The sequence below is a fragment of the Tarenaya hassleriana genome, unplaced genomic scaffold (assembly GCF_000463585.1).
Source record: "Tarenaya hassleriana unplaced genomic scaffold, ASM46358v1 Cleome609, whole genome shotgun sequence".
NCBI lineage: Eukaryota > Viridiplantae > Streptophyta > Magnoliopsida > Brassicales > Cleomaceae > Tarenaya > Tarenaya hassleriana.
This window is the reverse complement of record NW_010968598.1, coordinates 10,786-22,890: the sequence shown is the minus strand read 5'-3', so window position 1 is coordinate 22,890 and position 12,105 is coordinate 10,786. Positions and strand designations below refer to the sequence as shown.

General features: G+C 42.7%; 1 protein-coding gene across 1 annotated transcript; it reads left to right on the top strand.

Moving 5' to 3' along the window:
• The first annotated feature begins 10,560 nt into the window (after positions 1–10,560).
• LOC104799779 lies at positions 10,561–11,850 on the top strand. The gene has a single exon (XM_010522419.1). It carries the CDS (start codon positions 10,561–10,563, stop codon positions 11,848–11,850), a length of 1,290 nt encoding a protein of 429 aa, XP_010520721.1.
• The last annotated feature ends 255 nt before the right edge of the window (positions 11,851–12,105 follow it).

Sequence of the window (12,105 nt, the reverse complement as noted above, 5' to 3'; positions counted from 1 at the left end):
CCTTTTCGGTTTAGAAGTTGCAGAATTCTTGTGTTTGATCAATCAAATTGCTGCTTGTGGACTGTTAATTTGTTGCTCCATCGATAGAAAACTACTCTAGAAACATTTTCGGACCATAAATCGGAATAGAAATCGCAGTTGGCATCATTTGGTATAATCATCCTTCTTGGTTATCTTTGGGGTTGAGATGGATGTAATCGTTGAATCATCCATGCATCTATGATAAAAGTTTTTGGCTTCGTGTGCTCGGATGAGTCTTTCAATGATCAATGTTTGATTTGCCTCAATCTTCTTTTCGACCATACACAAGATCTGCAATCTAGTAGCAAAATCTAGGGCAACAATGTTAGTGCAGCTTGTGTTCTCATCGAATTGCTTCCTTTGGTCATAAACAAGAATAAAAATAAGAACAAAGTTACCACATAAAGGTCTCGGAGAATTGGTTACGACCCATCCTTGCGTGCTCGAATCTATGAGTGACCATTTTGGCAATGCAAGATATAAATCGTAAATGAGAATGAAAATAGGAACATCATTACCGGTTGGTTCCCCCATGTTATGGCTTATTCGTCGTGTACAAGCATTGTTGGCATAGAAGCAATCTACTCCATGTGAAGTTTGAGCTTGGATGGTACTCGTAGATGTCCATGTTTTTATGGTGTCAATCTCCCCTTCATTAGCATGTAATACCTGCAAACTATGGACAATTTCTAGAGGGGCAAATGTATCAATGTTGCCTGTGCACTCCTTGAGATACTCGTAAGAGTATTCCTTTTGGAGTTTTCCCCTTAGTTTCTCAATTTGCGGTATATTCTGATCTGAGCATGAATCATAAACAAGAATGAAAATAGGAATGAAGTTACCGGTTTTTGCTCCACGTTCTTGACTTATGATCCAAACGTTGTCGGTGGTGTCATTTGGCCTAGGTTGGCTCGTAAGTTTGAGGCCCTCATTTTGTGTTACCACTTCCGGTGCATCTTTGTTAACATCTGGCAGCTCTTCGTTGGCCTTTATCACACTCTTGGATACACTTTCGGTCTCATGGTTGGGCTCCTCGGTTGTTTCCTTCTTTTCGGTCACATACTCGGACTCTTTATCGGAGTTATTTGCCCCGTCATCCTTGATAGACTTCTCTCGTCGTTTGGGAAATTCATGTGCCATATGAACTTGGTCCCTACACCTGTAATTCACGTTCTTGCGAGTAGGATTAGTATATAAGGAGAACGTGTTGTTACCTTGATGTTTTTGTTCATGTTTGCGTCCATGAATAGTTTTTGCTCCCTCGTAATCGTCATGTCGTCCGTGGTCATGAGTCGCTCGTTGACGGATATTACGTCTTTCTTGGAAGCATAGGATTACAGGTCTCGGATGCGATTTGGAGCAAGACGGGAGCAATCTGGAGCTAAAACGATGAAAGAGTCAAGAATTTCCCGCCTTGACTCGGTCCGAGTCAGTTACCCCGAGTCAACATGTCCGCTAGAGGGGCAAATGTATCAATGTTGCCTGTGCACTCCTTGAGATACTCGTAAGAGTATTCCTTTTGGAGTTTTCCCCTTAGTTTCTCAAATTGCGGTATATTCTGATCTGAGCATGAATCATAAACAAGAATGAAAATAGGAATGAAGTTACCGGTTTTTGCTCCACGTTCTTGACTTATGATCCAAACGTTGTCGGTGGTGTCATTTGGCCTAGGTTGGCTCGTAAGTTTGAGGCCCTCATTTTGTGTTACCACTTCCGGTGCATCTTTGTTAACATCTGGCAGCTCTTCGTTGGCCTTTATCACACTCTTGGATACACTTTCGGTCTCATGGTTGGGCTCCTCGGTTGTTTCCTTCTTTTCGGTCACATACTCGGACTCTTTATCGGAGTTATTTGCCCCGTCATCCTTGATAGACTTCTCTCGTCGTTTGGGAAATTCATGTGCCATATGAACTTGGTCCCTACACTTGTAATTCACGTTCTTGCGAGTAGGATTAGTATATAAGGAGAACGTGTTGTTACCTTGATGTTTTTGTTCATGTTTGCGTCCATGAATAGTTTTTGCTCCCTCGTAATCGTCATGTCGTCCGTGGTCATGAGTCGCTCGTTGACGGATATTACGTCTTTCTTGGAAGCATTGACTTTCATTTTGCATATCTTCAAGACGAGCAAGTCGACCATCGATGTCTTGAAGAATCTTCAAAACAGCACATTGTTCTTCTTTCGATAGATTCATGATTAAAAGAGTTGAGCACACAAATGAGCTTTTGTTCCTATTGTACAATCTAAACTTGCAATAAACAATCAACGTGCAAGAGCGGAAATGATAGACGTGGATATCAATGATCAATCACGCAACGTGTAATCTGTACGTGTCCTCTTAAGCAACGTGCAACGGTAATCAAACAACGTACAATCGACGAGGTTTAAACACGCGACGTACGAGGCAAAATCAATCAGCAACGTGCTATACAACTTGATAGAATTTAAAGGAAAGATGAACAATGAACAACACGTCTCAACACATGACGTACAGGAGAGGTTTCTCACAAACAAACAGCAAACACGCCAAAACAAACGTGCATTCCTTGAGATACTCAACAAGTGACGATTCAAGCAACAATGCGGACAATTATCGACAATAACGTTTTGCAACCACAAACGAGAACACGATCAGATCTTCGTACGTGCTAACACAACCACAAACAAGTATTAGAACAGTAGGTGAAGTAATCAAAACGAGTACTTGATCCTATTCCACACACGGATTCAACCAAGTAACAACAAACAGATTTTTGGCGCAATCAATTGAACACTTGGCGTGCCGACAAATAATTCAAAGTTTAGCACAACCAAAACAGTCAAATACTGATGCTATATCAAACTGAACGAAACTAGAAGTTAGGAACGAAATTAAAACCGAAGCGAGAAGCAAGGAGCGATCTCACCGGGGAATTTCGGCCGTAGGATCGAGCAGCTCTGATACCAAAATGATGTACGCACGGAGGAGGTGGAGATAATCCGTGAACGATCACCGGCACTCTCGTGGAGGCACTCGAATTCGAACGACGGTTGGAGAAGGACCGAAAAGGATAGGGCTGCGGGACTTTGATCCAATCACCGGCACTCGTAGAGGCTCTCGAATTCGAATCGTAGTCAAGAGATGGATGGAGAACGAAGGATAGGGTCTCGGACAAACCAAGACAAGCCTCGGACAAACCAAGATGGGATTTCTCGGACAAACCGAGACAATGTCGGACACACCAACAAGAGGAGTAAAACTCAACTCGAAAATACTTCTTTCCAATGTTCAAATCTGATCAAAATGATGTCTTACAACTCATATTTAAAGAGAAAACAAAAGAAATAACATTAATGGTAAATGCCATGCAAGATAGGTGGAGCCTCTTGCATTAAATGTGGTGGTTGGTAGAAACTAGCTGTTGGGAATTGACTTGTGACTCAAGAAGCTTCCTTTGCTTGAATGACTTGGGAATGAAGCAAATTAGGCTTGTAATATGGAGAAGTTTCGTGCCTTAGCTGATCCAAAACAAGGAGGGTGTGTAGCTCCATTCCGAGATGCGTTAAAGGCGTGATTGATGGACGCAATGACGTTAACACAAGGAGCTCGAGATTTGGCACACATGAGAGGTGGTTTGGGTCGAGATGATGCTCGTGATTCTCGTGTCTTTGGTCCTCTAATTTGAGATGTATTTAGCTGACAATTGCTTCTTGATTCTTGAAGGTTTGATCGTGTATCTCCTTGTAGCCTTTCATTGTTGTAATGTGCATCTTCCAAGCATTGCTTAAGCTCCAAGCTATTTCGTTGAGCTCCTAGCTCCGTGCTCCCGTTCCAAACTATCATTAGCTCCATGTGTTCCTTTACCTCCAAGATATAGTTTGATGTATTGCTCGGGATTCTGAGGTCCTCATCAAAACCCAACAGTAGAGGGCAAGGCATTCTGCCTGCCTACAGTGATCAGACGAACACATCAATTGATACAGGCCCCGGATCGATTGAGGTAAGCGTTCTAACGATTCTACAAGATCATGCATGATAGGTTTTAGGGTTTATAAAATTTTTTGTTTTACATCCGCTGCGCAAACTCTAGATCCGATCTCTTAGAATTAGATTCGCTCTAGAGATCCTAGGAATTTCATCAGTGGTATCAGAGCCTGGTTTAGTTGTATGATTTTGTTAGAACCCGATCACGCACGTTATAGGATTTGAATCGTTTGAATCCGTGTTTGCTTTGATGCTATGCATGATTTGATTGTGGATCTAGAGTAGATTTTCTATTCATTGTTGCATATGTGCAAGAGGTTCGAATTCTGAGTTCGGAGGCGAAAACCGGGTCAAATTCGGGTCTGAAACGGGGCAGAAACGACGAAAGCGAGATCTGATCACGTTTTCGCCTGGACCGATCGGTCTAGTCCTCTTGACCAATCGGTCTAGGGTTTCTTGGTGTTGGTTGGACCGACGGGTCTGGACCGAACGGTCTATAGTGAATGAATGCATGCAACTTAATCAAGATATTAGATATGTTTGATTGAGTGGGAGCTTCGGTCATAGTGAATGAATGCATGTAACTTAATCAAGATGTTGGATATGCTTGATTGAGTGGGAGCTTTGGGATTGGATTACATAATCGAATGGATGGTCTATTCGGATTATGTACAATCATCGCACTAGAAACCGGTTAGATCTAGGAGCTCTATGAGTAAAGCACTTGTCAAGACCTCGATCATACGTGTCATGGGCCATGCCAAAGTTGGGTGTGTCGTGCTATCTTGGTGAGACATGATGGAGAAATGGTGGTTCTCATAGCTTGAAAGTAGATGCTTGATCTAAGTGTGGTTTCGAAAATCCCTTTTTTATGTAATGCTAAGTGTGTACCTCCCATTACTAGAGCACCTGTCAAGGCATCGATCGTCCGTAACACGGGTAATGCCAAAGCTGAGCGTACCGATTATCTTTGTGAGACAGGGTGGGAAATCGTGGTTCCCATAGCTTGAACATGGTTTACCTTAGGTTAAGTTGTCAAGTTTGACTTGAGACTTAATGGTACAAATGAGACGAGTATGCAATGATATTTGATATCATAGTCTCATAAAATGATCTAAGAGTCACATTGGATGTGATTAACATTAGATGTCTACCTAAATAGCGTAAGGCTGAGTGTAACAACTCACTCTTATGTGAAATACGGATCTTAGTCCCATATAGAAAATTATTGTAGGGTTATTTTTCTGTATGGGAATATAGCTTGTATATGCATCTATGTTGTCATTGATTGATGATGGACTAGTTAGTAGTGGATCATTGATGTATTGTCGTTGATTGATGATGGACTAGCTGGTAGTAGATCATTGATAGAATCTGCATTTGTTTTTGTTCGTTCTGCTTTGTCTTTTTTGTAGGACATGGCGGCAACTCGTAGTGTACCGAATTTGACAATGCGATCTATCCTTGAGAAGGATAAGTTGACCGGGACGAACTTCTTAGACTGGTATCGGAACTTGAGAATTGTTCTCAAGCACGATAAGAAGTCGTACGTCCTGGAAGGGGCTCTACCACCAGAGCCTGTGGCCAATTCCACGAGAGCCGTCAGAGATGCTTGGTTGAAGCATCAGACTGACGACAATGAGATCTCCTGTCTCATGTTAGGAAGCATGACCCCGAGTTGGGAAGCATGGCCCCGAATCCGCAAAAACTGTCGACGGGAAAGAGCGTGTTTGATATGATCAACCAGCTCAAGACCATGTTTCAGGATCTAGTGCGTACTGAAAAGTACAAGACGTTGAAAGCTCTGGTGAAGACGGAGATGCCGAGAGGCATCTCTATCAACACCCATGTCCTCAACATGAGAGTTCATATTGAGGAACTTGAGCGTATGGGAGTGAAGCTCGATGGAGACTTGGTCGTGGACTTGATCGGTTGATCCTGATGTCATTGCCGGAGGACTATAATCAGTTCGTGATGCAGTACCATATGCACGGAATGACTAAGAGCTTAGCCGAACTGCATGGGATGCTGAAATCGGCCGAGCATGATATCGTAGTGTCCAAGACTGTGCCTACTGTGGAGAAAAACTCTAGCAAGAAGCGGCGGGGTAAAGCCAAGAAAAAGGAGGCGAAGAAGGCAAAAGTTTCCCCTACGTATAAGCCTAAGCCCGTTAAGGGTGACTGTCATTACTGCGGAGTGTCTGGACACTGGAAGCGTAATTGTCACCTTTACTTGGAGGATATGAAGAACAAGAAGCTTGATGAAGCTCCTGCCTCAGGGATTCATGTTATAGAAGCTAACATCTGTACTACATCTACGTGGGTATTGGATACCGGGAGTGCCTCATACATTTGTAGAAATGTGCAGGGACTAAGAAGAAATAGGATGCTGGCTAGGGGGAAGCGGATCTATGCCTCGGAAATGGAGCAAGAGTTGCTGCATTGTGTGTTGGCGTTTATGATTTGCATCTTCCTTCTGGACTTGTTTTAGAACTTAGTAATTGTTACTATGTGCCTGCGATTAGCAGAAACATTATTTCTATTTCATGTTTGGATTTGGATGGTTTTCGATTTGTTATTGAGAACTCGAGTTTGATGATTTATCGAGACGATATTTACTATGGTTATGGTTATCTTATAAATGGTTTATACGTCTTGAATGATTAGCCTTCGAACTCAACATCATCCATCTATAACGTGAGTACTAAACAGTTTAAGCCGAACGACTTAAACCTGACCTTCCTCTGGCAGTGTCGTCTAGGCCATATAAACGAGAAACGTATTCAGAAGCTTCATCATGAAGGTCTTCTGGATTCATTTGACTTTGAGTCTCTTGAATCTTGCGAGTCTTGTTTGATGGGCAAGATGACAAAACATCCTTTCGAGGGGAAAGGACAGAGAGCGACAGAGTTATTGGCTCTCATACATAGTGATATATGCGGACCAATGAGCTGTCCAGCTAGATGAGGTTATCTGTATTTCGTTACGTTCACCGATGATTTCAGTCGATACGGTTATGTCTATTTGATGAGACATAAGTCTGAAACACTTGAAATGTTCAAGGCTTTTAGAAACGAAGTACAGAATCAGCTTGGCAAGACGATCAAGACACTTCGATCTGATCGTGGTGGCGAGTATATGAGCCAAGAGTTCTCTGACTATCTGGTTGATTGTGGTATTGTATCACAATTAACTCCTCATGGAACGCCACAGTGGAATGACGTGTCTGAACGGAGGAACCGAACACTGTTAGACATGGTTCGGTCGATGATGAGTCAGACAGATCTTCCGAAGTCCTTTTGGGGCTATGCTTTAGAGACCGTTACGAACAGGAGTCCAACGAAGGCGGCTGAAACGACACCATATGAGATATGGACGGGAAAGCTTTCCACGTTGTCGTTTGTCAGAATTTGGGGTTGCGACGCTTACGTGAAGCGTTAGATGACTGATAAGTTATCCTCCAAATCTGATAAGTGTTTATTTGTAGGCTGCCCTAAGGAAACTAAGGGTTTCTACTTCTACATTCCGACAGAGAACAAGGTGTTCATTGCCAGGAATGCGACTTTTATGGAGCGAGAGTTCGTCTCCAAAAGAATCAGTGAGAGTAGGATCGAACTTGAGGAAGTACGAGAGCAACAAGTAGACGCTGAGCCGAGTGAACAAGTTGAAGATGTTCAACCTATTTCACTACCGGTTGTGACTCAACCTTCGACTAGTGAACCCCGGAGATCAGGCAGGATTCGCCAAGAGCCTGTGAGATACGGATTTCTCGTGACTAGGAATGAGGAACTCATGTTATTAGAACATGATGAGCCTACCACATACTCGGACAGAGTCAATACTCAATGGGCCGAGTCAAGAGTTGACAATGGGCTTGGGTTGATTCGTTCTGACTCGACCGAGTCAATACTCGGAAAAAGTCTCTTTTCACAATTATTAGGGTTTCTAACTTATAAGGAGGTGTTGGAGCCGTCCTAAGAGTAGAACTCACTTTCAGAACCCAAAGACAGAGCAAAAACTCAGAAGAAATCGTTTCTTTAACAGGTTTAGCTCTCGGGATTAGATCTCACTTGATATACTTCACAGATCCTAGCAGATCGATTCCAAAAGCGTTTGGAATCCTTCCCGTCGGTGTGGATACGTGTAGAGGGACTGTAACTTCAGTCTTAGGTGATTAAACTGGCCCCGAATCGACTCCTACTTTCGTTTCTTCAGGAAAGAGGTAAGTATACGATTCCCACGGTGATATACACGTTCTTTCGGGTTATTGCACAATTGGTTTTTGTGTGACGTTTAGCTAGGTTTAGATCTTTTTCTTCCGCTGCATGAAACCTAGAAAACCAAACCCTAGATCGATGAGATCGCATGCTAGGAACCCGCAGGGAATCCAACAGTGGTATCAGAGCCTGGTTCTCTGTATATCGCCGTGCCTGTTGCTTGTTTGCATGATTTTAATTGTTAAAGTGCATGTAAACAATAGATCTTTGCAGGTTTGCATGATTTTAATTGTTAGAATGCATGTAGATCATAGATCTTTGCATGTTTTGCATGGTTTTAATGGTTAGAATGCATGTAAACATGAGATCTATGATTGTTTGATGATTTTATTGTTGAATGATGCATGGATGAGTTTGGGGTCGAAGACGGCTTCATGGCGCATGATGACATGTATTTCGGTGATATTTTGGTATAGGATGTCTAGTGCATTTTACTCGGTTTTGCATATTTATAGGCATTCTAGAGCACATTTGGTCTCGATATTGCTTGGTTGCTTTCTATGGTGTCAAAACAGGTATTCATGCATAAAAGAGAGCAAAAGGAGTGGAAAACATGGACTACGGAACATCACAGACGAAACGGAAACATTTGGAGTTGTTCTGGAGAAAAACATGAAGTCTAAAAAGTCAGATCTTGCAAGTCCAATAACTTCCATTCTACAAGTCCAAATTGTGTGTTCTCTACCTCATTAGAAAGCTCTCTTCAATATCTACGCATAGACACCAAGATCGCACAAATCCGACATTGGAGTAGAAAGTTATGAGCAAATCTGTCAAGCATGTTCGAGTTGAAGAATCGACACTGACTGTGTTGCATTCGACACGGCCGTGTTGTGTCCGTGCTGAAAAAAGTGAAGTTTTACTCAGAGAATTGACACGGACCTTGTTGTCATTCGACAAGGCCGTGTTGATTAAAACTCGCCCGTGTTCAGTCCATGTCTAAAGTGCAGATTTTTAACAGAGAATTGCACGGACCGTGTTGCATTCGACACGGCCGTGTTGAATTACGGGAAAACTTCCTATTGTGCATCCGGACTTCCATTTTCAGCAAAGGAAGAAACCAAGCCACCAAGCCAATAAGTAGAGGACGTCTTGGGCTTCAGAAACCATCGAGAGATCACAAGAGAAGCCAGAGAACTCGAGAAGAATCAAGACGGAGTTTCCCGGGGGCAGAGATTGAAGAATCGTCATCGAGAGATCGCTGCGAGTCTTCTTTATCTGTTTCTATGTTTCTTCTTATTGATTTTGAACTCGTTTGTTGTTATGGGTAGTGAGTGGTCGTTTCACTGTAGCTAGGGATTTAACCTTGTAGGGATTTGTTTCGATACTCGGCGGTTTAATTGAATTGAGTTTATTGCTTTTGATCTTCTTGGCCAGTTGATTGATTGATCTTAGATTCTGATTGACAACGAGAGTTGGAATTAGATTCGGAAAGAAATCATTGAATGAATTGATTAAGACTATTGAAAGATAGGTTAATCGGTTTAGGAACTGTGATAGTGATCATTAATGCATTTGATATTTTAATCTATTAGGTTGAGCTAAATTATTGGATAGTAGATTTAGGACTTGAGAGAGCCAAATCTGATATTAGAACTTGAGATCCCCGATTAGAGTTCGATATTCGTAGATTCTCCATCCTTAGAAACAATCCCTGCGCGTTAAGATTATCCCGAAGCTACGGTGGTTTAGTTATCTGAATTTACTTAGTTCGTTTATTGATTTATTTTTGCTATTCACATATTTCATCTGTTATTTCCTGATCTAATTCTTAGTCGAGTCTTGTTCTTAGTGTTAGTTATTCCCTGCGTTCGACCCTGGTACTACAGTTGATCCGTATCCTTGCGGTATTCGCTGTATCAAGGTTTTTATTACTTTAGCTTATTTACACACCTAGATTTGCATTATCAAGTTTTTGGCGCCGTTGCCGGGGAATAGTTTAGCGCTAGGATAAAGATTCCTTTGAATCTAGATCCTTTTTCCTTTTTGTTTTCCCTCGATTTCTTGATCTATTTTTTTGTTCGTTCAACCTTCTGGTGTGCAGGTTTCCCGGTGTATGAAAAGAAGTTCTGGGTCTGATAACGTAGTACCTCTTGATCGTGAAATCGAGAAGTCCGCTAAGCGCAATCGAAAGAAGAAACGACAACAAAGAAAGATGGAGGAACGTGCTATAGTTGCTGAGAACAACAATGACACTTATGGGGCATACCTTCAGCCCAAGTACATTCAGTAACTCTCATGCATTCGCCGACCTGATATCGACCGTAACAATTTTGAGTTTCAACCGGCATTCATCAATATGCTGAGCTCATCGGCTTTCAGAGGTAGACCTAACGAAGACCCGATCCCTCACTTGACTCGATTCAAGCTACTATGCCAGTCAGTGAGGACAGTCCGCGGAGTTACCGATGAGTCTCTCATGCTCATAGCCTTTCCATTCTCCTTAATGGATACTGCTCTGGAATGGCTCTACACACTACCTCCAGATTCCATATGCTCATGGGAACAGATGCAAGAAAAGTTCATGCAGCGGTTCTTCCCCGCTAGCAAGACCCAGCTCGCGAAACAACAAATTAACTCATTTTTGCAGGAACCTGATGAATCCTTACGTGAAGCTTGGGATCGCTTTCAAGGATACCAGAGAACATGTCCTCACCATGGATGGGATAAAAGGTACCTTATTTCCACTTTCTTGCAGGGATTAAAGGAGGACACTCGGGTTCTTATTCGAGTAGCTTGTGGAGGAAGCCTCAACGAAAAGTCATTCGACTTCATAGAGCAACAGATCAACAAGATGGCCAACGAGTGTGCTCCCTCTCACGAGTTTATCAGAAACGTTAGCCTCAAAGAAAGCCGTGCAGGTAAGGAAAGTCAATCTGAAATTCAGGCATTACGTGCAGAATTGGCAAAACTTAAAATGCAGGTTGAGAATGCCCATCAGATCTCAGACTTAGACACATCAGCCAACGGGTATAAGATTGAAGACGTCTACTATGTAGATAACAACCTGTACTCGAACGTGTCCAATTCGGGGTGGAAGAATCATCCAATCTTCTCGTTCACGAATTCTTCCAACGTCTTGAATACTCCCCATGGAAATTTCGGTGGTCCGTCTAATCAGGGTCTTTCTCAAGGACATCAACCTCGACCCCGATCTCTCCAACAACATCAGAATCAGGCCGTTCAACACTACCTAGCGCCTTTTCAATCTCAGCAGAATTACGCTCCGTCTCCGCCTCCACCACAGGTAGATTTTGACCTCGATCTTAAGTCTATGTTCGCACAGCTTATGCAGGGTCAAGAAATCATTCGCATCGAGATGCGTGAACATCAACAGAAGACCGACGTCCATTTCAAGCTTGTCGATAATCAAATAGCTCAACTTGCTGCCTCTATACGTTCGCGACCTCAAGGATCACTTCCAGATAAACCCGAGATAAATCCTAGAGAGCACTGCAATGCAGTGTTCTTAAGAAGCGGGAAGCAACTTGAGGATGTCGTCCCCCTACTCTTGAAAAAGGTGAGTCTTTTTACTCTAGATCTGCGATCACCTCTAACATTCAATCTGCAGATACTCCAGTTAAGATGACATGTGAGGAAGAACCAAAGTATGTACCTCCACCTCCCAGACCTCCTCCAGTTCCATTCCCTTCACGACTTGTGCAACAAAAAGAGGCCAGCCAGTTTAAGCGCTTCACGGACATGATAAAGAAATTGGAGGCCACAAAACCTTTCCATGAGGTAATCACTCAAATGCCCTCTTATGCCAAATTTCTCAAGGATATTCTGGCTAGGAAGAAGACAGTGGAGAAGGAGACAGTAGCATTAACCAAAGAGTGCAGTG